Source organism: Oncorhynchus keta, unplaced genomic scaffold (assembly GCF_023373465.1).
Source record: "Oncorhynchus keta strain PuntledgeMale-10-30-2019 unplaced genomic scaffold, Oket_V2 Un_contig_998_pilon_pilon, whole genome shotgun sequence".
Lineage (NCBI taxonomy): Eukaryota > Metazoa > Chordata > Actinopteri > Salmoniformes > Salmonidae > Oncorhynchus > Oncorhynchus keta.
The window spans coordinates 15,747-42,358 of NW_026290746.1; the positions used below are offsets into that span (position 1 = coordinate 15,747).

Below are 26,612 nucleotides of genomic sequence, written 5' to 3' on the forward strand. Positions count from 1 at the left end.
TGATTTGTATTGTCAGCTTGATGGTCAGAATGGCCCTGTGTATTCCCATTGACAGGTATGACATGGATGAGCACATTATCTTGGGGTGAATCCATTGTTTTAATTCCACACAAAATATTTGCTTTGGTTAGTTCTCAATGTTGAGCGGTCCCATCTGGGGTGCCATTTTTTATGTAACGGTTTTGACTTGAGGTTATTATTTATTGTGCCTACCAGAGAAAACATTGGTTTCTCCTTTTAGTTTGGGTGGGAATGAGTCCCATCTGGTCCGTCAAGTCTACACCAATACAAAGGACGTATGTAAAAGTCAGGAGGGAAATAAACTTTTCATAAACCCTTAAAACATTGAAAGAACTTCAAAAACAACTATATTCTGTTGCGTGGGTTGTATTAGCAACAACAATGATTACACACACACATATAATAATATCACAATGAGTTCTGGTTCCTCCAGAAATGTCCTGTACCTCGGGCCTAAAAAGAGTCCTGCCCGGTAAAGGAGTTCAGTGAACTCAAGTGACTTTTGTCACGCGATGTTTGTCCGTTCATTCCGTGTAGCGTAAACCCAGTATTAAACATACAATCAATATAACAATTACTTTACCACAGAACCTTAAAGCGGATCAACTCTTAATTAAGTCCTCAACTACCACTAACTACACAAATCACAGTATACATCACATCCAAACAAATGAAATACCGTATACAAAAAGGTGGTAGTCAGTCGGTCAGTCAGACAATCCAATCCGCCAATAGATCTCCAGCGGAGAAAGGCCACGAAGAACGGAGAGGTGTAGTCCAGGGACGCGAAGAGTGGATCCGATCCTGGGAAAACTCTCTTAGGCTACAAAACACACGTTTAACGGCAACAAAACAAACGGAATAGAGAAGCTTCGGAACTGAGGGTTGAACACATACTCATGCACGTCTCCATCACAACCCCCCTTTCGTGCAGCTGATGCTGGCTATTTAATTGGGAATTAAAGGGAAAGCGCCCTATTGGAAGGAGCTGCACTGAGACGGTTCAGAAAAATTCAGGGCCGTCACACCATGTACTATTTTCCTGAATAACCCCGTCTTCACTGTATTATTTATATCAAAAACCAATATTAACATTTATAGACAGAGATAGAAACTGAATGTGTCTGAATATTAGTACACATGTAGGACTGATCATCATTACATGCAGCTTCAAAACAGTAGTGCGACCATGACCAGAGCAAACCGGACCTATTTTTCTCTCCATATCCTCCGGATTCCTACCAGCAAACTCTGAACCTTTTCATCTGGATCATCGCCGCTTGCTAACCAAATGTGTATACAGAGTATGTCCACATCTCCGTCAGACCATTTTATTGGTAAACTACTTATTGGTAAACTAAATTAGCATTTTTTAGTGATCCAATACGTAATATAGTACACTTATCATCATGTGGTTTGAATCCAGAGAGAAGAGCAAAAGTATCTAGATCCTCTATGAGGCCGTGGAGAGACTAATTGTGGTTTTAAAAGAAAACATAAATCATCAGCATACTACAATGACACCTTAGTTTTTAAGCCACGGATTTTGTAATCCCTAAATATTATTGTTTGATCTAATCTTAACAGCTAACATTTCGATGGCAATAATAAATAGATATGCCGACAGTGTACAACCTTGTTTTATTCCTCTAAATAGTTTAAAACTATGAGATGTAGCCATTATTTACTATTTTACACCTAGGGTTACTATACATAACTTTAACCCATTTTATAAAGAGATTTCCCAAAACTGAAATATTCTATTTATACATTTATACAGAGACTTGATTACACACAGGTGGATTGTATTTATCACCATTAGTCATTTAGGTCAACATTGGATCATTCAGAGATCCTCACTGAACTTCTGGAGAGAGTTTGCTGCACTGAAAGTAAAGGGGCTGAACAATTTTGCACGCCCAATTTTTCCGTTTTTGATTTGTTAAAAAAAATCCAATAAATGTCATTCCACTTCATGATTGTGTCCCACCTGTTGTTGATTCTTCACAAAAAAATACAGTTTTATATCTTTATGTTTGAAGCCTGAAATGTGGCAAAAGGTAGCAAAGTTCAAGGGGGCCGAATACCTTCGCAAGGCACTGTATATATATGCCAATAATGTGATGATCCGACCGCATTCTGTCCCCTATCAACACTTTTTAAACTTTTGGTGCCAGAGAGAATGGCATAAGAAAGTAGTCAAGACGACAAGCTTGATTAAGCCTCCGCCATGTATATCTCACTAGGTCAGGGTATTTAAGTCTCCATATATCCACTAATTCCTTAAGTGCCCGAGGGTGATAGTTTGTAGTGCGATTTCCTTTCCGGTCCATAGAGGTATTTAAGACTATTAAAATCTCCCACCATAATAATAGAGTCTAGTGTTGCTTGTAGAGTTGATCAATTCTTATATATATTTTCAAAGAAGCTTGGATCATCATTATTCAGACCGTATAGGTTAATAAGCCATATCTGTTTATTGTCCAATAACATATTTAAAATAATCCATCTACCTTGATAATCTGTTTGGACAATTTGTACATTTGGATCAAAATTACTGTTAATTAAAACCATCATCCCTTTTGAATTTCTTTGCCCCATGGGAGAAATATATTACCTGCTAGGCCATTACAATTGTAACTGGCTATACTTATTTCCCCACTTACCATAATGAGACAACTTTCAATTCTATTTATCAAAATATATGTTTATAAACGTACCATTACATGATGATTGAGTGTCTATATAGCTGTACCATGATATTTGCATTGCTACTAGGTAAACCTCCAATTGGTCCCTACTATTCCACCTGCTAAAAGCCCTCATCCTGAGTTGGGTTGTCATCCCAATGCCCGGCAGACCACCCCCGACCCCCCCGTATCCCATAGCCCTGAACAGATTGGGATCCATCCTTCGAAAAGAGCTCACAGTTCCATTTACCGAGTTGAAGTAGATCAACTGCCAAATGCCTTTCCATCGCCCTCACCCCGGTTTGTATTATATATAGCTCTGGGTCATCCTTTATCGTCCCTAACATCTTTTACTCCTTCGCAACATTTGTGGGATACACACATACACCCACACACACACTCGACCCTTTCCCCCCACACAACCATAAACTCACATTCTCAACAGTTGCACCATCCCAGAGCCCAACTCAAGAAAGGTATTGATTTACCAATGCACTTACAGTTGCAGCTGTATGAGAAGGCCTGCAAGACCACACAAATAAAAAATGGGCAGAAATTGAGAGATTTTATGAACCATTGTCACATCCAAGATGATGGAGGTCAAATGTACACCTTTTCCCTGAAACACCCACAATATGGTCACCCGTATTGACCATATTCCCAAGCATCTCCATGCAGTCAGACTTTGATTTTGCGCCACCAGGGTCACAATATACCCCCTCTCTGAATGTCAGAGTGTGACCCCATGGGTTACTGCAGCTAGTGTTGCCAGCACTGACACTGCCTGGGTGGGGGCACCCCACCGGAATCCCCACCGGCTAGGTACAAGGTCGTCAAGGTTCTCATTAGCAGCTTTGAGAATTTCCTTGTGTAGCATTCTCTCCCTTTAGGGGCCTTTGGCTTTGCAGGACCAAACCTGCCAGGCAGGCTCAGAATCTTGAGGGGGCAGTGCTGCTCTTGGTCTCTGACCGCATTTTGGCTGCATACAGGCCACTTACAGCAGGCCCATAAAACAGTTAGGGACTTGTCCTTAGTATCTGGGTCATTCAGGTGGGTGTCTAGGGTATAGGGTTGTGGACCGTACCATTAAATTAGGATTATAAATAAAGAATTAGATATAATTTATTTTTAAAATGTAGTTCCCCATGATAGGACAATAAATAAATCAAATGTTTAAGTTATTTTAAAACTGTTCCACCATGATAGGACAATAAATAAATCAAATGTATAAGTTATTTTAAAACTGTTCCACCATGATAGGACAATAAATAAATCAAATGTATAAATTATTTTAAAACTGTTCCACCATGATAGGACAATAAATCAAATGTATAAGTTATTTTAAAACTGTTCCCCATGATAGGACAATAAATAAATAAGAAGTATAATTCATTATAAAAGTATATCCATCATCTGAACATTGACAGCCCTCTCATACCCCGGCTCACAGCAATACATTGGGAAAGTTGAGTGAGTAATGGAATGGTTGCATATCCCAGAACCAAACAAAACAATAAATAAACACACCCACACCATCCACACCATCCACACAGACAATTTTTTGGCAAGTCTTTTACCCAGGCTTTTAACCATTATTGTATCTTTAAATGAAGCAAATTTGGCAACGATTAGGCGTTCATACCTTTGGCCTCTCTGTCCGATGCGGTGTACACATTCAAGTTGGATTTTGTCAATAGCTTCGAGTGGGATCTGAAGTAGAGGTCTACCGATTAATCGGAATGGCCGATTTCAGGTTTTCATAACAATCGGAAATCTGTATTTTTGGACAACGATTTGGCTGAATTCTTATACAGTGGGGGGAGTATTTAGTCAGCCACCAATTGTGCAAGTTCTCCTACTTAAAAAGATGAGGCCTGTAATCTTCATCGTAGGTACACTTCAACTATGACAGACAAAATGAGAAGAAAAAAATCCAGAAAATCACATTGTAGGATTTTTAATTAATTAATTTGCAAATTATGGTGACCATATTCCCAAGAATCTCCACGTCCAACGTCTACTGAATAGCACTCAACAACCCGGTCGCAGTCACAGGTAGTATCACATTTTCATTTCATTTCATTACAGTACAACGGTTTGATTTGTTTGATCGTAGCTAGCTACATAGCTAGCTACATAGCCGTCTTTGTATCAAAGATAATTGTGTAGTCTAGAGCGATTTTCTAGGTTAGCTAGCCAGCTATTGTCGTTCTTTTAACACAACGTAACGTAAACAACACTGCTAGCTAGCCAGCTAGCCCCCGAATAGCAGCACTGCAGAAACTATTACACTCAACGGAACGACTTGATTAGTGTAGTGTCAACAACGCAGCTACTGCCAGCTAGCCTACTTCAGCAGTACTGTATCATTTTAATCATTTTAGTCAATAAGATTCTTGCTACGTAAGCTTAACTTTCTGAACATTCGAGACGTGTAGTCCACTTGTCATTCCAATCTCCTTTGCATTAGCGTAGCCTCTTCTGTAGCCTGTCAACTATGTGTCTGTCTATCCCTGTTCTCTCCTCTCTGCACAGACCATACAAACGCTCCACACCGCGTGGCCGCGGCCACCCTAATCTGGTGGTCCCAGCGCGCACGACCCACGTGGAGTTCCAGGTCTCCGGTAGCCTCTGGAACTGCCGATCTGCGGCCAACAAGGCAGAGTTCATCTCAGTAATAATAAATAATATTTGCCATTTAGCTGACGCTTTTATCCAAAGCGACTTACAGTCATGTGTGCATACATTCTACGTCTCAGCCTATGCCTCCCTCCAGTCCCTCGACTTCTTGGCACTGACGGAAACATGGATCACCACAGATAACACTGCTACTCCTACTGCTCTCTCTTCGTCCGCCCACGTGTTCTCGCACACCCCGAGAGCTTCTGGTCAGCGGGGTGGTGGCACCGGGATCCTCATCTCTCCCAAGTGGTCATTCTCTCTTTCTCCCCTCACCCATCTGTCTATCGCCTCCTTTGAATTCCATGCTGTCACAGTTACCAGCCCTTTCAAGCTTAACATCCTTATCATTTATCGCCCTCCAGGTTCCCTCGGAGAGTTCATCAATGAGCTTGATACCTTGATAAGCTCCTTTCCTGAGGACGGCTCACCTCTCACAGTGCTGGGCGACTTTAACCTCCCCACGTCTACCTTTGACTCATTCCTCTCTGCCTCCTTCTTTCCACTCCTCTCCTCTTTTGACCTCACCCTCTCACCTTCCCCCCCTACTCACAAGGCAGGCAATACGCTCGACCTCATCTTTACTAGATGCTGTTCTTCCACTAACCTCATTGCAACTCCCCTCCAAGTCTCCGACCACTACCTTGTATCCTTTTCCCTCTCATCTAACACCTCCCACACGGCCCCTACTCGGATGGTATCGCGCCGTCCCAACCTTCGCTCTCTCTCCCCCGCTACTCTCTCCTCTTCCATCCTATCATCTCTTCCCTCTGCTCATACCTTCTCCAACCTATCTCCTGATTCTGCCTCCTCAACCCTCCTCTCCTCCCTTTCTGCATCCTTTGACTCTCTATGTCCCCTATCCTCCAGGCCGGCGCGGTCCTCCCCTCCCGCCCCGTGGCTCGACGACTCATTGCGAGCTCACAGAACAGGGCTCCGGGCAGCTGAGCGGAAATGGAGGAAAACTCGCCTCCCTGCGGACCTGGCATCCTTTCACTCCCTCCTCGCTACATTTTCCTCCTCTGTCTCTGCTGCTAAAGCCATTTTCTACCACTCTAAATTCCAAGCATCTGCCTCTAACCCTAGGAAGCTCTTTGCCACCTTCTCCTCACTCCTGAATCCTCCCCCCCCCCCTCCTCCCTCTCTGCAGATGACTTCGTCAACCATTTTGAAAACAAGGTCGACGACATCCGATCCTCGTTTGCTAAGTCAAACGGCACCGCTGGTTCTGCTCACACTGCCCTACCCTGTGCTCTGACCTCTTTCTCCCCTCTCTCTCCAGATGAAATCTCGCGTCTTGTGACGGCCGGCCGCCCAACAACCTGCTCGCTTGACCCTATCCCCTCCTCCAGACCATTTCCGGAGACCTTCTCCCCTACCTCACCTCGCTCATCAACTCATCCCTGACCGCTGGCTACGTCCCTTCCGTCCTCAAGAGAGCGAGAGTTGCACCCCTTCTGAAAAAACCTACACTCAATCCCTCCGATGTCAACAACTACAGACCAGTATCCCTTCTTTCTTTTCTCTCCAAAACTCTTGAACGTGCCGTCCTTGGCCAGCTCTCCCGCTATCTCTCTCTGAATGACCTTCTTGATCCAAATCAGTCAGGTTTCAAGACTAGTCATTCAACTGAGACTGCTCTTCTCTGTATCACGGAGGCGCTCCGCACTGCTAAAGCTAACTCTCTCTCCTCTGCTCTCATCCTTCTAGACCTATCGGCTGCCTTCAATACTGTGAACCATCAGATCCTCCTCTCCACCCTCTCCGAGTTGGGCATCTCCGGCGCGGCCCACGCTTGGATTGCGTCCTACCTGACAGGTCGCTCCTACCAGGTGGCGTGGCGAGAATCTGTCTCCTCACCACGCGCTCTCACCACTGGTGTCCCCAGGGCTCTGTTCTAGGCCCTCTCCTATTCTCGCTATACACCAAGTCACTTGGCTCTGTCATAACCTCACATGGTCTCTCCTATCATTGCTATGCAGACGACACACAATTAATCTTCTCCTTTCCCCCTTCTGATGACCAGGTGGCGAATCGCATCTCTGCATGTCTGGCAGACATATCAGTGTGGATGACGGATCACCACCTCAAGCTGAACCTCGGCAAGACGGAGCTGCTCTTCCTCCCGGGAAGGACTGCCCGTTCCATGATCTCGCCATCACGGTTGACAACTCCATTGTGTCCTCCTCCCAGAGCGCTAAGAACCTTGGCGTGATCCTGGACAACACCCTGTCGTTCTCAACTAACATCAAGGCGGTGGCCCGTTCCTGTAGGTTCATGCTCTACAACATCCGCAGAGTACGACCCTGCCTCACACAGGAAGCGGCGCAGGTCCTAATCCAGGCACTTGTCATCTCCCGTCTGGACTACTGCAACTCGCTGTTGGCTGGGCTCCCTGCCTGTGCCATTAAACCCCTACAACTCATCCAGAACGCCGCAGCCCGTCTGGTGTTCAACCTTCCCAAGTTCTCTAACGTCACCCCGCTCCTCCGCTCTCTCCACTGGCTTCCAGTTGAAGCTCGCATCTGCTACAAGACCATGGTGCTTGCCTACGGAGCTGTGAGGGGAACAGCACCTCAGTACCTCCAGGCTCTGATCAGGCCCTACACCCAAACAAGGGCACTGCGTTCATCCACCTCTGGCCTGCTCGCCTCCCTACCACTGAGGAAGTACAGTTCCCGCTCAGCCCAGTCAAAACTGTTCGCTGCTCTGGCCCCCCCAATGGTGGAACAAACCCCCTCACGACGCCAGGACAGCGGAGTCAATCACCACCTTCCGGAGACACCTGAAACCCCACCTCTTTAAGGAATACCTAGGATAGGATAAGTATTTCTTCTCACCCGCCCCCCCTTTAAGATTTAGATGCACTATTGTAAAGTGACTATTCTACTGGATGTCATAAGGTGAATGCACCAATTTGTAAGTCGCTCTGGATAAGAGCGTCTGCTAAATGACTTAAATGTAAATGGTTTGGTACAGGTAGGTACAGGTATCTCCTTTACATAGAATTCGTGAGGATGTTGATTTTGGCCTTTGGAATAGACCACAACACCTGAACAGGATCGATACATCCGAACATCACACCTGCTAGACAGGAATGTCAGTTTTTTGCCATGGCCAGTGAAGAGCCCGGATCTCAATTCCATTGAGCACGTCTGGGACCTGTAGGATCGGAGGGTGAGGGATAGGACCATTCCCCCAGGAAATGTCCAGGATCTTGCAGGTGCCTTGGTGGAAGAGTGGGGTAACATCTCACAGCAAGAACTGGCAAATCTGGTGCAGTCCATGAGGAGGAGATGCACTGCGGTACTTAATGCAGCTGGTGGCCACACCAGATACTGACTGTTACTTTTGATTTTGACCCCCCCTTTGTTCAGGGACACATTCTATTCTGTTAGTCACATGTCCATGGAACTTGTTCAGTTTATGTCTGCTGTTGAATCTTGTTATTTTACATACAAATATTTACACATGAAGTTTGCTGAAAATAAACACAGTTGACAGTAAGAGGACGTTTCTTATTTTGCCGAGTTTATTTTTACCTTGTCAGCTCAGGGATTCGATCCAGCAACCTTTCGATTACTGGCCCATCTCTCTAACCACTAACCACTAGGCTAGGGGAATCAAGCAAATCTAAAACTCTCATAAGTCATGAAAATGATGAGCCATATCATCCTCCACTCACTATCACAAAAGGGTTAGAAACTACACAGACTAATTTCATAGAATTTAAAAACACTGTCAGTTTTACTACACTTCTTCAGTCTCCTCTCTGATCACTCCAGATCGCCCAGTGAAAGAAACAAATGCTGGCAATACTGGTGTCAAATCATGCAAGTGTCAGTAACATGAAATAATATATACGTTCTCATTGAAACAGTTATACTGCAACTTTTCATGCACAGAGGAGAAGTTGTAACGAACAACAAAATTAGACAGAACCAGCTCTTACCATGACTAACAGATGTCCCAATCTTCTCCTCCTCTTCTTCATCTTTAATGTTGACATTCAGCTCCAGTGTTTGACTGCAGTCTTCCAGCTTCACTGATGCCATCTCTGGATCCTGCAGTGCAAACTGGGCTCCACTGTCACAATCAGGACCCAGTGACTGTAGGTTTCTACTCAGTGTGGAAGGAGAGAGGCAGGCTGGGTTTGTCCTCACTGTTGATGTTACCGACCTCATACCTGAGTCTGAAAATAGTATAAGAGAAACAGACAAGTTATTTTCTTGACAGTTTTGGCAAGGTCTTTAATCTTTATTAAATATATGTATTTTGTTCAATTATCTAATTCATTGCTTGACTTGGACTGAAAAAGTTGTCGATAAACATTTTGGGTGCTGGTACTGTTTATATTTCGGTGCAGGAGCACCACAATACTTTTGAGCTAAAACTTAACCTGTAGTAGATAAATGCATAAAAGACTCAAACCATTTAGTACAAGGTTACAGTTTGTTTTAGGCATCAATATGTGATATTTTCATTGATAACCTTGTATTCACTGTTTTACTTCAAAAAACAATTGTATTTCCTGTTCACACCATAGTAATGTTTATAGATAAAGACAAACTGAATGTGTCAATATTATTTCACATGTAGTAAACCGATAATCAATACCTTTAGCTTCAAAACAGTAGAGCAACCGTAAAATTGTCTCCCTGCTGCATCCACACTGCCTGCACTGAAGTCTGTTGACACAGACCGAGTGGGGGCCGCCATTTTACCTCCCCGTGAACTTTTCCTTTCATGGAGGTCTACGGACAATTCCTTCAACCAAGTGATTGGTTTTTGCTCTGACATGCACTGTGAAATGTGGGACCTTATATAGACAGGTGTGTGCCTTTCCAAATCATGTCCAATCAATAGAATTTACCACAGGTTGACAACAATCAAGTTGTAGAGATATCAAGGATGATCAATGGAAACAAGATACACCTGAGCTCAATGTTAAGTCTCATAGCAAAGAGTCTGAATACTTATGTAAATAAGGTATCCGTTTTTATTTTTTATATAAATGTTTAAACATTTCAAAAAACCTGCGTTTGCTTTGTCATTATGGGGTATTGATGTGTAGATTGATGAGGGACATTTTTCATTGAATCAATTTTACAATAAGGCTGTAACGTAACAAAATGTGGGAAAAAATCAAGGGGTCTGAATACTTTCCGAACACACTACATATTCATATCAGTAGTCTGGTACTGTACGTATTCATATCAGTAGGCTGGTACTGTACATATTCATATCAGTAGGCTGGTACTGTACGTATTCATATCAGTAGGCTGGTACTGTACGTATTCATATCAGTAGGCTGGTACTGTACGTATTCATATCAGTAGGCTGGTACTGTACGTATTCATATCAGTAGGCTGGTACTGTACGTATTCATATCAGTAGGCTGGTACTGTACGTATTCATATCAGTAGGCTGGTACTGTACGTATTCATATCAGTAGGCTGGTACTGTACGTATTCATATCAGTAGGCTGGTACTGTACGTATTCATATCAGTAGGCTGGTACTGTACGTATTCATATCAGTAGGCTGGTACTGTACGTATTCATATCAGTAGGCTGGTACTGTACGTATTCATATCAGTAGGCTGGTACTGTACGTATTCATATCAGTAGGCTGGTACTGTACGTATTCATATCAGTAGGCTGGTACTGTACGTATTCATATCAGTAGGCTGGTACTGTACGTATTCATATCAGTAGACTGGTACTGTACGTATTCATATCAGTAGGCTGGTACTGTACGTATTCATATCAGTAGGCTGTGCAATACAAAAAGGGAATAAAACTATTCTAAAAGTATCTCATCAGACAAGAAAAGTATGCGCTATATCATCCTCCACTCACTATCACAAGGGTTAGAAACTGCACAGACTCCCTTCATAGAACTTTAAAACACTGGCAGTTTGTCTACTTCACTTCTTTAGTCTACACTCTGATCACTCCAGATAGACCAGTGAATAAAACACATGCTGGCAATACTGGTGTCAAACCACCAAGTCTCAGTAGCATGAAATAACATGTACCTTCTCATTAAAACAGTTCATCATGAAATCCTGCCCTGCCTTTCTAAAGTATTCAAAAGCAAAGTTAAACAGATCACCGACCATTTCGAATCCCACCGTACCTTCTCTGCTATGCAATCTGGTTTCCAAGCTGGTCACGGGTGCACCTCAGCCACGCTCAAGGTCCTAAACAATATCACAACTGCAATCGATAAAAGACAGTACCGTGCAGCCGTCTTCATTGACCCGGCCAAGGCTTTCGACTCTGTCAATCACCTCATTCTTATTGGCAGACTCAACAGCCTTGGTTTCTCTAATGACTGCCTCGCTTGGTTCACCAACTACACCTCAGACAGAGTTAAGTCTATCAAATCGGAGGGCCTGTTGTCCGGACATTTGGCGGTCTCTGGGGGTTCCACAGGGTTCAATTCTCTGTATATATCAATGATCTCGCTCTTGCTGCTGGTGATTCTCTGATCTACCTCGACGCAGACGACACCATTCTGTATACCTCCGGCCCTTCTTTGGACACTGTGTTAAACCTCCAGATGAGCTTCAATGCCATACAACACTCCTTCCGTGGCCCCCAACTGCTCTTAAATGCTAGTAAAGCTAAATGCATGCTCATCAACCGATCACTGCCCGTACCCGCCCGCCCGACTAGCATCACTACCCTGGACGGTTCTGACTTAGAAAATGTGGACAACTACAAATACCTAGGTGTCTGGTTAGACTGTAAACTCTCCTTCCAGACTCACATTAAGCATCTCCAATCCAAAAATAAATCTAGAATCGGCTTTCTATTTCACAACAAAGCCTCCTTCACTCGTGCTTCCAAACATACCCTCGTAAAACTGACTATCCTACCAATCCTTGACTTCGGCGATGTCATTTACAAAATAGCCTCGAACAGTACTCAGCAAATTGGATGTAGTCTACCACAATGCCATCCGTTTTGTCACCAAAGCCCCATATACTACCCACCACTGCGACCTGTATGCTCTCGTTGGCTGGCCCTCGCTTCATATTCGTCACCAAACCAATTGGCTCCAGGTCATCTATAAGTTTTTGCTAGGTAAAGAACTGCCTTATCTCAGCTCACTGGTCACCATAGCAACACCCACCAGTAACACGTGGTCCAGCAGGCATATTTCACTGGTCATACCCAAAGCCAACTCCTCTCCTTCCAGTTCTCTGCTGTCAATGACTGGAACGAATTGCAAAAATGACTGAAGCTGGAGTCATATCTCCCTCACTAACTTAAGCATCAGCTGTCAGAGCAGCTTACCGATCATTGCACCTGTACACAGCCCATCTGTACATAGCCCACCTAACTACCCCATCCGCATATTGTTATTTATTTTTGCACCTCAGTATCTCTACTTGCACATCATCATCTGCACATCTATCACTCCAGTGTTAATGCTAAATTGTAATTAATTTGCAACTGTGGCTTTTATTGTCTTACCTCACTAATCTTACTACATATAGATTTTTAGTTTGTTTATCCCATGTGTAACTCTGTGTTGTTTTTGTCGCACTGCTTTGCTTTATCTTGGCCAGGTCGCAGTTGTAAATGAGAACTTGTTCTCAACTGGCCTACCTGGTTAAATAAAGGTGAAATAAAATAAATATAACAGTTCTACAGCAACTTTTCATGCACAGTGGGAAGTTGGAACAAATAACAAACTTAGTTAGATAGAACCTGCTCTTACCATGAGAAACATTTGTCCCAATCTCCTCCTCCTCTTCTTCATCTTTAATGTTGACATTCAGCTCCAGTGTTTGACTGCAGTCTTCCAGCTTCACTGATGCCATCTCTGGATCCTGCAGTGCAAACTGGGCTCCACTGTCACAATCAGGACCCAGTGACTGTAGGTTTGAACTCAGTGTGGAAGGAGAGAGGCAGACTGGGTTTGTCCTCACTGTTGATGTTACCGGCCTCAGACTTAATCCGAGTTGGCCAGTATTAATAAAGAGAAACGGACACAAAAGTTAGTGCCAGAACTGTCAAGACTTTCTTTATTCTCTAAAAAGATGGTTTATATTTAGGTAAAGGAGCTCCACAATACTGTTGAGCTAATTTTCAATAAGAGGAGCATGAGCTCAAACAGTAGAAATTTGAGGTGCTGGTACAAGTCAAGCACTGATTTCAATAGATCTGGTAGCTAAGCATTGGCAACAAAACATTAATTAATTCACATTATACAAAGCATACACTTTAAATTAGGCAACACAACTCTAAATGCACTTAATCTATAGTAGATTTCCTGAATTCACATAAATGCACAAATTACTCAAAAAACATTTAGTACAAGGTTGCAGTATGTTTCAGGCAGCACTATGTACTATTTGAATAACCTTGTCTTCACTGTATTATTTCAATCAAAAAACAATAGTATTTCCGTTCACACCATAGTAACATTTATAGATATTCAGAAACAGCTGAATGTCTCATGATTACTACACATGTAGAAAACTGATTGATAATCATTACATTTAGCTCCAAAACAGAAGTGGAAACGTAAAATTGTCTCTCTGCTGCACCCTCACTGCCTGAACTGAAGTACGTTGATGCAGACCGAGTGGGATCCGCCATTTTACCATCTCCCGAATTTTACACGAAACCAAAAACGACATGTAAAACGAACCCAGAAATCTCAAATAGATTGATCGTTTATGAAATTACCTTGACGAAATTATATACATCCACTCAGACTACCAAATTATCTAACTATGTGACTTGAAAAAGGTGATCACGTTAACTCACGCGGTTTGACATAAAAAAAAATAGCACATAAAACCTTTATCAGACCTGATAATACCTTGACGTATTTGTTACCCAGCATGTTATGAAATGTTCTTTCGATATTATAACGTGATATTACATACCAGTAGTAATATATTTGAAACGGACACAGAAGTTGTCGTCTCGACTGCACAATTCTGACCTATCCTTTATTCTGAAGAATGATGTGCGCCTGCGCGGAACTTCCTGTTTCCCCACCAAACACAGAGACGTAACAACGCGAGACTTCAGAGAACGCTTGGGAAGCAGACCAAGCCCGGTTTGAGAAGTGAACAATATATATCCTAGCATCACAGGTAGCCTAGTGGTTAGAGCGTTGGGCTATGTAGCTGGAAAGTTGCTGAAACGAATCCCCGAGTTTACACAGCATTAATCTGTCGTTCTGTCCCTGAAAAATGTAGTTAACCCACCGTTCCTTAGTAGGCAGTCATTGAGATAAAGGTAAAAAATATATATTTAAAAAAATCACGAGTAGCCAGACCGAGGTGAAGTTGGTTTCATATTCAGACATTCATTCGCCAAAAGTCATTGCAATTTCAAAAATCAATAACAAATGAATTGATTGTCACAGAAACAAAAATAGATATGGTTTATTCTATAAAATCTATCAAATATCATTTAAAACTGTATAAATCAATAACTAATTCACCGTTTGTCACCGTATGATTTATTCTATAATTGTCTAGTAGACTTTTACAACCGTTGCTTTGAGTAGAAATTCCCGTTTTGATTTGATAGAAATACATAACATCTCAAATATTGCATTTAAAGATGAAGAAATCAATAACTAATTCAGTGATTGTCTCAGAAAAAAAGTGAGAATATGCATTTAAAATAACTTTAAAATAAATGTTAATTTCAAGTGCAATTTGTTCTATATGATGTTAGACAATGTGTACATAAAGTTGTACAATGTTTACAATCTTACATTGTATGTCAAATCAATGTTTGCATTTTTAGTGCAACAGTTCCACATTTGAAAGTAGTTACAAGGAACAACAGTCATTTATTTATACGTCTCTAATTTAACAGAACAATGGGCCCCTTACAATAATGTTCTATTTTGGCTTTGTTGAAGTCCTTCATTGTCATCCCCAGACAAGCTAAATGAAACCATCTCTGGCACACAGAGCGTTCTATCTGCAGTATTAAAAACATAAAACAGGGTTATGTTGATTTACATGTAAACAACAGTTCTGGAATACCCTAATTCTGTTACATGTTTTTGCAATTAGGAACATTTTCAAATTGAATTGGATTTTTGTTCAATTGCTAAATTGACTTTAAAGGACATGCATTTGACCAGAACCCTGACAGAAGAGCACATAACTGAGGTGCTAATCATCGTTAAGTATTCAAGCAATCTGCTAAATGGCATATATTATTATTATATTATTATTATATTATAAATGTTGTAATATCAAACATTACAAGAATGGCATCTCATAGATTTGATATATTTCTATCAAATCAAAACTGGAATTTGTATTCAAAACAAAGGTTGTAAAAATATGCTAGACATTTATAGAATAAACCATATCTATTTTTATATCTCTGTGACAATCATTGAATTAGATTTTTATAATTATTTATGGCTTTTTTGCTAATGTCAGTTGAATGTCAGAATGTGTGACTATAAAACCAACTTTACCTCGGAAGTAGGCAGAAGTAGGCAGTTGTTCTTCAAACAGCAGTAAAACTGATTGACTTTCTTCCTTCTTTCCATCTACAACAGGGTTTAGTGCTCCAACTACTCATGGAATCTTCTGCTCAAGACGATGAACCTCCATATATAACAAAACTCCAGATAACATATTTAATAGGTGCCCTGCTCCGAAATTATATACACAATATAATAAAATATATTGATTTAAAAAATATGTTCTGATATAGACAGAATGACTGAAGATTACCTGTAATTTCAAATCAGTAGTTTACAATTTCACAACGGAATTAATTACAATTTATAACCGTCATGTCTCAAAACTGGGAGTAGCAGAAAGAGCATGTCATTCACCCGACATGTGTTCCTCAAGACAGTAACACAACCACACAAGGATAATTGTAAGCATCAACATTTTTGAAAACGTTAGTAATTTTACATGGTTGTTATATTAATGTTCAGTTTCCGTTAATGTCGCAAACTATATTTTCTCTAGGCTAACATAAGTAACTCTGCCTGGATACTTGCATGCTAACTAACATTAACTCTAACTTAGCTGCTCCAGCCTACTATGGTCCTGTCCATCTATCCAGGGTAAACAAAGCGGCAATGTTGTGTATTGTATATACAGTATTTCACTAAAAACAGTTTAATTCATTTAATTATACACATGAGAAAAAAATGTTGCCCAGCACGAATTCATGTACAAACATTATTTTTCATTACATTCTTGTCATTTAGCAGATGTTTGTATCCAGAGCGACTTACAGGAGAAATAAGAGTTAATTGGCTTGCTCAAGGGCACAATGACAGATTTGTCACCTAGTCGGCTCGGGATTCAAACCAGCAACCTTTCAGTTATTGGCCAAACACTCTTAACCGCTAGGCCAGATCAATTAACTTCAATACAGTTATTCAAATACATTCATCATCAATGACTAAAATAATGAATCTAGTATTAAAAGACAAATTAATAAACACAAGTATTCGATTCATAGCCTGTTTATCATTAAACACAATTGTTTAGTAATATAAAATAATTCACCCAAACTAATGCTAAAAACAGATCACCCCATCATCTTTATCTGATATACACCGAGTGCACAAAACATTAGGAACACCTTCCAAATATTGAGTTGCACCCCCCTTTGTCCTCAGAACAGCCTCAAATCGTCTGGGCATAGACTGTCCAAGGTGTTGAGAGTGTTCACAGGGATGCTGGCCCATGTTGACTCCAATGCTTCCCACAATTGTGTCAATGTGGCTGGGAGTGGATCTCTACTCCGAATAGCTCCTTCCATCTCCTCCCAGAGATGAACAATTGGATTGAGATCTGATGACTCGGCAGGCCACTGCAGTAAACTGAATTCATTGTCATGTTCTTGGAACCATTCCTGGACAAGCCTTGTGGCGTAATCCTGCTGAAGAAATCTATTTGCAGATGGATACACTGCTGCAGTGAAGGGAGGCACCAGATTGGCAATGATGTTTAGATATCCTGTGGCATTCAAACATTGTTCAACTTTTATCAAGGGGCCCAATGTGAGCCCTGAAAACACACCCTAAGCCCCATAGTCCTCCCATCATCATGAAACAGCAGGAACCGGGATTCATCAGACCAGGCAATGTTTTTAAAATTCTCCAGTGTCCAGTGTTTTCATTCCTTAGCCCACTGCATCTGCAGTCTCTTGTTTTCTACTGAAAGCTAATGGGGATCCATAATAAATACACAAAAACAACACTATTTTGGATCATAGTTTTTCACCTGGATTCACCTGGTCACCTATGTCATGAAAAGAGCAGGTGTTGTTAATGTATTGTGAACAGAGTATGTAAAAAGAGTATGTTGTTTCTACCAGCTCTTTCCCACAGAAAACTGCAGAGGGAAGTAGTACAACCCAGTCAACCATCAAACTCCAACTCCAGACATATCACAGAGGATATTCAACCCTAAGGTAATCTCAATATCTTTACAGTAGAAACTAACAAAACACATCAAAACTGACAAGGTACAAACTGGTCCGTAAAGTAAAGAAAGGCTAACATTCTATAACGCTCCCTTTCCTCTGTAAAGTTCTCTCATAGTAAGAAACTACAGGTGAAGTCAGAAGTTTACACACACCTTAGCCAAATACATTTAAACTCAGTTTGACTATTCCTGACATTTAATCCAAGTAAAAATTTCCTGTTTTAGGTCAGTTAGGATCACCACTTTATTTTAAGAATGTGACATGTCAGAATAATAGTAGAGAGAATGATTTATTTCAGTTTTTATTTCTTTCATCACATTCCCAGTGGGTCAGAAGTTTGCATATACTCAATTAGTATTGCCACAACTTTGGAAGTATGCTTGGGGTCATTGTCCATTTGGAAGACCCATTTGCGACCAAGCTTTAACTTCCTGACTGATGTCTTGAGATGTTGCTTCAATATATCCACATCATTTTCTATTTTGTGAAGTGCACCATTTCCTCCTGTAGCCACGCACCCCCACAACATGATGCTGCCACCCCCGTGCTTCACGGTTGGGATGGTGTTCTTCGGCTTGCAAGCCTCACCCTTTTTCCTCCAAACATAATGATAGTCATTATTGCCAAACAGTTATATTTCTGTTTTATCAGAACAGAGGAAATTTCTCAAAAAAGTACAATCTTTGTCCCCATGTGCAGTTGCAAACCATAGTCAGGTTTTTTTATGGCTGTTTTGGAGCAGTGGCTTCTTCCTTGCTGAGCGACCTTTCAGGTTATGCCGATATAGGACTCATTTGACTGTGGACAAAGATACTTTTGTACCCGTTTCCTCCAGCATCTTCACAAGGTCCTTTGCTGTATGTTCATCTCTAGGTGACAGATGGCTGCGTGGTCCCATGGTGTTTATACTTGCATACTATTTTTTGTACAAATTAACCTGGTACCTTCAGGCGTTTGGAAATTGCTCCCAAGGATGAACCAGACTTGTGGAGGTCTACAATAGTTTTTCTGGGGTCTTGGCTGATTTCTTTTGATTTTCCCATGATGTCAAGCAAAGAGGCACTGAGTTTGAAGGTATGCTTTGAAATACATCAACAGGTACACCTCCAATTGATTAAAATGATGTAAATTAGCCTATCAGAAGCTTCTAAAGCCATGAAATCATTTTCGGAAATTTTTCAAGCTATTTAAAGGCACAGTCAACTTAGTGTATGTAGACTTCTGACCCACTGGAATTGTAATACAGTGAATTATAAGTGATATAATCCGTCTGTAAACAATTGCTGGAAAAATGACTTGTGTCGTGTACAAAGTAGATGTCCTAACCGACTTGCCAAAACTATAGTTTGTTAACAAGAAATTTGTGGAGTGGTTGAAAAACTAGTTTTAATGACTCCAGCCTAAGTATGTTAACTTCTGACTTCAACTGTATAGGATTACAATAGAGCATTCTACGCTTTCTTCATTTGATCCAATTCAACGTTGCCAATTATTTAATGACATGACAATTAAGTGGAGTGTCTAATCTTAGCTGGTCTGAGAGAACTGATGAGGCTTCTCTCCTTCATGTATACCTTGGTGTCTTTTGAAATGACCCAGTTGAGAGAAACTCTTTCCACAGTCAGAGCAGGAGTAAGGCTTCTATCCTGTGTGTATACGTTCATGTTGTTTTAAGGTGCCCAGTCGAGAAAAACTCTTTCCACAGTCAGAGCAGGAGTAAGGCTTCTCTCCTGTGTGTGTTCTTTGGTGAACTTTTAGCTCAGTTGATGTTGTAAAGCATTTTACACAGTCAGAGCAGGAGTAAGGCTTCTCTCCTGTGTGTGTTCCATGATGAACTTTTAGCTCAGTTGATGTTTTGAAACATTTTACACAGTCAGAGCAGGAGTAAGGTTTCACTTCTGTATGTATACGTTCATGTGTTTTTAAGTGGCCCAGTTGAGAGAAACTGTTTCCACAGTCAGAGCAGAAGTAAGGCTTCTCTCCTGTGTGTATACGTTCATGTTGTTTTAAGGTGCCCAGTCGAGAGAAACTCGCCCCACAGACAGAGCAGGAGTAAGGCTTCTCTCCTGTGTGTGTTCTTTGGTGAACTATTAGCTCAGTTATTGTTGTGAAACATTTTACACAGTCAGGGCAGGAGTAAGGCTTCTCTCCTGTGTGTATACGTTCATGTTGTTTTAAGTTGCCTAGTTGAGAGAACCTCGACCCACAGTCAGAGCAGGAGTAAGGCTTCTCTCCTGTATGTGTTCTCTGATGAACTTTTAGCTCAGTTGATGTTGTGAAGCATTTTACACAGTCAGAGCAGGAGTAAGGCTTCTCTCCTGTGTGTATACGTTCATGTTGTTTCAAGGCATCCATTCGAGAGAACCTATTTCCACAGTCAGAGCAGGAGTAAGGCTTCTCTCCTGTGTGTGTTCTCTGATGAATTTTTAGTGATGTTGATGTTTTGAAGCATTTTCCACATGCAGAGCAGGAGTAAAGTTTTTCTCCTGTGTGTATTTTTAGGTGTATTTTTAGCTTTGATAGAAATGGGAAAATCTCCCCACAATGTGGGCAGTGGTGAGACATCTTTGCTCTGTGATCTTCCTGCTGATGCTCTGTGGATGTAGAGAATGTCTCAACATGGTCTCCTGTGTGATCAATATCAGAACAACCAGTCAATTGGTGTGATATACATGTCAATCAAATGTATTTTATGAAGCTCTTTTTACATAAGTTGTAACAAAGTCCTTTACAGAAACCAACTCGAAATCCCCAAAGAGCAAGCAATGCAGATGTAGAAGCACAGTGGCCACGAAAAACTCCCTAGAAAGCAGGAACCTTGGAAGAAACAGAGAGGAACCAGGCCCAAAGGGGTGGCCAGTCCTCTTCTGGCTGTACTGGGTGATATATGCATTCATATCAGTAGGCTGTACAATACAGGGGAATAAAACTATTCTAAAAGTGGGTAAGAGATGAAAGCTAAAAAGGGGCTTGTCATCCTCCACTCACTATCACAAGGGTTAGAAACTACACAGACTCATTTCATGGAACTTTAAAACACTGGCAGTCTGTCTACTTCACTTCTTTAGTCTACACTCTGATCACTCCAGATAGCTCAGTTAATAAAATAAATGCTGGCAATACTGGTGTCAAACCATGCACGTCTCAGTAGCATAAAATAACATCTACCGTCTCATTGAAACAGTTCATCATGAAACAGTTATACTGCAACTTTTCATACACAGTGGGAAGTTGGAATGAACAACAAACTTAGTTAGATAGAACCTGCTCTTACCATGATTAACACATTTCCCAATCTTCTCCTCCTCTTCTTCATCTTTAATGTTGACATTCAGCTCCAGTGTTTGACTGCAGTCTTCCAGCTTCACTGATGCCATCTCTGGATCCTGCAGTGCAAACTGGGCTCCACTGTCACAATCAGGACCCTGTGACTGTAGGTTTGGACTCGGTGTGGAAGGAGAGAGGCAGGCTGGGTTTGTCGTTACTGTTGATGTTACCGGCCTCAGACTTAATTCTAGTCCTGTAACAACAATGAGAAACAGACACAAAAAGTTATTGTCTTGACAGTTCTGGCACTTTCTTTATTCTCTAAAAATATATTATATGTTCAATTATCTAATTCAGTGCTTGACTTGGACTGAAATAGGTGCCGGTAATGTTTAAATTTAGGCACGGGAGCTCCACAAAACTGTTGAGCTAATATTCTATAAGAGGAACGGTCACGACTTCCGCCAAAGTCCAGTATGTTGTTTCTATACAGGTGTTTTTTCGTGTATTAAATACGTGTCTCTCCTCAGGCCGGTGGTGCTGGTCCACTCCAGGAGTCTGAGGTGCGGGAGGTTCCTCCGCCCCCTTTGGACATCGAGGGGGCCCCGGCGTATGCAGTTCGAGCCATACTGGACCCGAGGAGCCTAGCGAGGGGCCTTCAGTACCTCGTGGAGTGGGAGGGGTACGGTCTGGAGGAGAGATGCTGGGTGCCGGTGGAGGAGGTATTGGATCTGTCGATGCAGCAGGAGTTCCCCTGTCTCCATCCGGGTCACCCTACGCCTCGTCCTCCGGGTCGTCCCCGAGGCCGGTGGTAAAGCCATCGCCGATTCACTTTTACATTTTCCATTTGTTTTTTTGACACCTGGTTTCAATTCCCCCATTACAGATTCAGTATTTAACCCTCTGTTTCACACATGTATGTGTTTGTTCTATGTTGAAGACTGTATCTGACAGCATTATGCATTATGCATTGTGTATTAAATACCAGAAACAAACATCTTTCTGGTAAGAAGAGGGGCAGGGGCACATGCCTTATGATTAACGAGACGTGGTGTGATCACAACAACATACAGGAACTCAAGTCCTTCTGTTCACCTGACTAATCGCTGCAGTTGTTCATAGTCCATCGGTAAATAGCCCACCCAATTTACCTACCTCATCCCCATACCGTTCTTATTTATTTACTTTTTTGCTCTTTTGCACACCAGTATGTCTACCTGCACATGACCATCTGATCATTTATCACTCCAGTGTTAATCTGCAAAATTGTAATTATTCGCCTACCTCCTCATGCCTTTTGCACACAATGTATATAGACTCTTTTTTCCTACTGTGTTATTGACTTGTTAATTGTTTACTCCATGTGTAACTCTGTTGCTGTCTGTTCAAACTGCTATGCTTTATCTTGGCCAGGTCGCAGTTTTATATGAGAACTTGTTCTCAACTAGCCTACCTGGTTAAATAAAGGTTAAATAAAAATCAAATTAAAATTGAATTCCTCACAATCAAATGTCGACCGCATTATCTACCAAGGGAGTTCTCTTCGATTATAATCACAGCTGTATATATTCCCCCCCAAGCAGACACATCGATGGCCCTGAACAAACTTTATTTGACTCTTTGCAAACTGGAAACCACATATCCTGAGGCTGCATTCATTGTAGCTGGGGATTTTAACAAGGCTAATCTGAAAACATGACTCCCTAAATTGTATCAGCATATCGATTGCGCAACCAGGGCTGGTAAAACCTGGGATCATTGCTATTCTAACTTCCGCAACACATATAAGGCTCTCCCCCGCCCTCCTTTCGGGAAAAGCTGACGACTCCATTTTGTTGCTCCCTGCCTACAGACAGAAACTAAAACAAGAAGCTCCCGCGCTCAGGTCTGTTCAACGCTGGTCTGACCAATCTGATTCCACGCTTCAAGACTGCTTCGATCACGTGGACTGGGATATGTTCCGCATTGCTTCCAACAACAACATTGACGAATACGCTGAGTCGGTGAGCAGGTTCATTAGAAAGTGCGTTGACAATGTCGTTCCCATAGCAACGGTTGAAACATTCCCAAACCAGAAACCGTGGATTAACGGCAGCTTTCGCGTGAAACTGAAAGCGAGAACCACTGCTTTTAATCAGGTCAAGGTGACAGGAAACATGACCGAATACAAACAGTGTAGCTATTCCCTCCGCAAGGCAATCAAAATCAAACAAGCTAAGCGTCAGTATAGAGACAAAGTAGAGTCACAATTCAACGACACAAGAGGTATGTGGCAGGGTCTACAGTCAATCACGGATTACAAAAAGAAACCCAGCCCCGTCACGGACCAGGATGTCTTGCTCCCAGACAGACTAAATAACTTCTTTGCCCGCTTTGATGACAATACAGTGCCACTGACACGGCACACAACCAAAACCTGCAGACTCTCCTTCACTGCAGCCGATGTGAGTAAAACATTTAAACATGTTAACCCTCGCATGGCTGCAGGCCCAGACGGCATCCCCAGCCGTGTCCTCAGAGCATGCGCAGACCAGCTGACTGGTGTGTTTACGGACATATTCAATCAATCCTTATCCCAGTCTGCTGTTCCCACATGCTTCAAGAGGGTCACCATTGTCCCGGTTCCCAAGAAAGCTAAGGTAACTGAGCTAAACGACTATCGCCCCGTAGCACTCACTTCCGTCATCATGAAGTGCTTTGAGAGACAAGTCAAGGACCATATCACCTCCACCCTACCTGACACCCTAGACCCACTCCAATTTGCTTACCGTCCAAATAGGCCCCAACCCATCTGGAAAAGAGGAATACCTATGTGAGAATGCTGTTCATCAACTTCAGCTCAGCATTTAACACCATAGTACCCTCCAAAGTCGTCATCAAGCTTGAGACCCTGGGTCTCGACCCCGCCCTGTGCAACTGGGTACTGGACTGCCTGATGGGACGCCCCCAGGTGGTGAGGGTAGGTAACAACATCTCCACGGCAACTGCTCCGCCCACAACCATAAGGCTCTCCAGAGGGTAGTGAGGTCTGCACAACGCATCACCGGGGGCAAACTACCTGCCCTCCAGGACACCTACACCACCAGATGTCACAGGAAGGCCATAAAGATCATCAAGGACAACAACCACCCGAGCCACTGCCTGTTCACCCCGCTATCATCCAGAAGGCGAGGTCAGTTCAGGTGCATCAAAGCAGGGACCGAGAGACTGAAAAACAGCTTCTATCTCAAGGCCATAAGACTGTTAAACAGCCACCACTAACATTGAGTGGCTGCTGCCAACACACTGACTCAACTCCAGCCACTTTAATAATGGGAATTGATGTAAAATATATCACTAGCCACTTTAAACAATGCTTCTTAATATAATGTTTACATACCCTACATTACTCATCTCATATGTATATGTACAGTGGGGCAAAAAAGTATTTAGTCAGCCACCAATTGTGCAAGTTCTCCCACTTAAAAAGGTGAGAGAGGCCTGTAATTTTCATCGGTACACTTAAACTATGACAGACAAAATGAGAAGAAAAAAATTCCAGAAAATCACATTGTAGGATTTTTAATTACTTTATTTGCAAATTATTTTGAAATTTGACCCTAATAACCCAGACCTGTGTGTTCAAGGCACCTTGTATCATTGCCTGGAGGAATGTGCTGAGATACAAATGTTTTGGAGCTCAGTACTGCGCTATATCTCTGAGATGACCTCTACCCCAATACCACTAATCCATAAGCTATGCCTCCAAAATCTTTACCCAGAGAATATCTCTTTACATAGGAGAGAAAATAAAAATGTTTGACCTCTGTCTATTATACAAGCTAGACGTTCAATTGCTCTCCACTGGAAGTATGTCAGTTCCCCCTCACTTGGTCATTGGTTAAAATAATTAACATTAAGCCTGGCTCTTGAAGAATGTACTTATATAGTGAAAAAGAAAGCCCCAGAGTTTCATAATATTTGGGATCTGTTTAATGAGTTTTTGCAAACTGATGATATTGTAGAAGCATTGGAACTGTAAATCTGTATATTCTCTATATTTTATGTGAATATTGGCTCTCGTCGAAGAGTAATCTGCATTATCTACAACTGTATATTATACTTTATTTATTTATATTATTGGATTTCTTTATGTTTGGTTGTTATGTTTTCATCTCTCTTTGGGTTGGGGACACCCAGGGAACTGTGTAATAAAATACAGATTTTTACTTTGTCAGCTCAGGGATTCGATCCAGCAAACTTTTGGTTACTGGCCCCAACGCTCTAACCACTAGGCTACCTGTAAGTATTCATACAAGTAGGCTGTGCAATGCAAAAGGGGAATACAACTATTCTAAAAGTATCTCAGGTTTTGTTTCATAGAACTTTAAAACACTGGCAGTTTGTCTACTTCACCTCTTTAGTCTCCTCTCTGGTGCTGGTGTCAAACCATGCAAGTCTCAGTAGCATGAAATAACATCTACCTTCTCATTGAAACAGTTCATCATGAAACAGTTCTACTGCAACTTTTCATACACAGTGGGAAGTTGGAATGAAAACACAAACTTAGTTAGTTAGAACCTGCTCTTACCATGAGAAACAGATGTCCCAATCTTCTCCTCCTCTTCTTCATCTTTAATGTTGACATTCAGCTCCAGTGTTTGACTGCAGTCTTCCAGCTTCACTGATGTCATCTCTGATTCCTGCAGTGCAAACTGGGCCCCACTGTCACAATCAGGACCCAGTGACTGTAGGTTTGAAGTCAGTGTGGAAGGAGAGAGGAGGCCTGCGTTTGTCCTCACTGTTGAGGTTACCGGCCTCATACCAGCGTCGGCAAGTACTAGAGGAGAAACGGACACAAAAGTTGTGTATTCAAAGTCCTGGCACTTTCTTTATTCACTATTAAATATATTTTATTTTTTTCTTGGTCAATTATCTAATTCAGTGCTTGACTTGGACTGAAATAGTTGCGGATACTCATTTTGTGTGCCGGTACTGTTTATATTTAGGTGCAGGAGCTTCATAAAACATTTGAGCTAAAACTTAACCTGTAGTAGATAAATGCATACAAGACTCAAACACCATTTAGTACAAGGTTACAGTTTGTTTTTGGCAGCACTATGTACTATTTTCCTTAACCTTCTTCACGGTATTATTCCAATAAAAAAACAATTGTATTTCCATATAGAAATACATAGACAGACAAACTGAATGTGTCAATATTCTACACATGTAGAAACTGATAATCATTACATTTAAGGTCACACTACTGTTTTGAAGCTAAAATGGTCTCTGCTGCATCCACACTGTCTGCACTGAAGTCCGTTGACGCAGACCGAGTGGGAGCCGCCATTTTACCAGCTTGTGAATTGTTCCTTCCATGGAGATCTATGGACAATTACTTCGACCTCATGGCCTGGTTTTTGCTCTGACAGGGCTGGGCGATGTGGCCAAAATATCACACCATGGCATCACACTAGGGCTTATTATTAACCAAATGTTGCAATTTAGATCAA

General features: G+C 41.9%; 1 protein-coding gene across 26 annotated transcripts in view; it reads right to left on the reverse strand.

Moving 5' to 3' along the window:
* LOC118370541 (zinc finger protein 883-like) overlaps window positions 1-26,612 on the reverse strand; it is a 159,065-nt gene that overhangs the window by 15,740 nt on the left and 116,713 nt on the right. For 12 of the 26 annotated variants that reach the window (XM_052513252.1, XM_052513251.1, XM_052513258.1 and 9 more), the window contains 3 exons: window positions 25,688-25,936; window positions 21,157-21,370; window positions 9,343-9,377 (listed from right to left, as the gene is read on the reverse strand). The exons of 3 other annotated variants lie outside the window; for them this stretch is intronic. In XM_052513252.1, the coding sequence (XP_052369212.1) occupies window positions 9,343-9,377; window positions 21,157-21,370; window positions 25,688-25,936 (498 nt within the window). Of the gene's footprint in view, window positions 1-9,342; window positions 9,583-13,123; window positions 13,267-21,124; window positions 21,371-25,687; window positions 25,937-26,612 lie in introns of those variants that run through there. 11 more of the 26 variants (XM_052513254.1, XM_052513262.1, XM_052513265.1 and 8 more) reach the window with 6 other exon arrangements.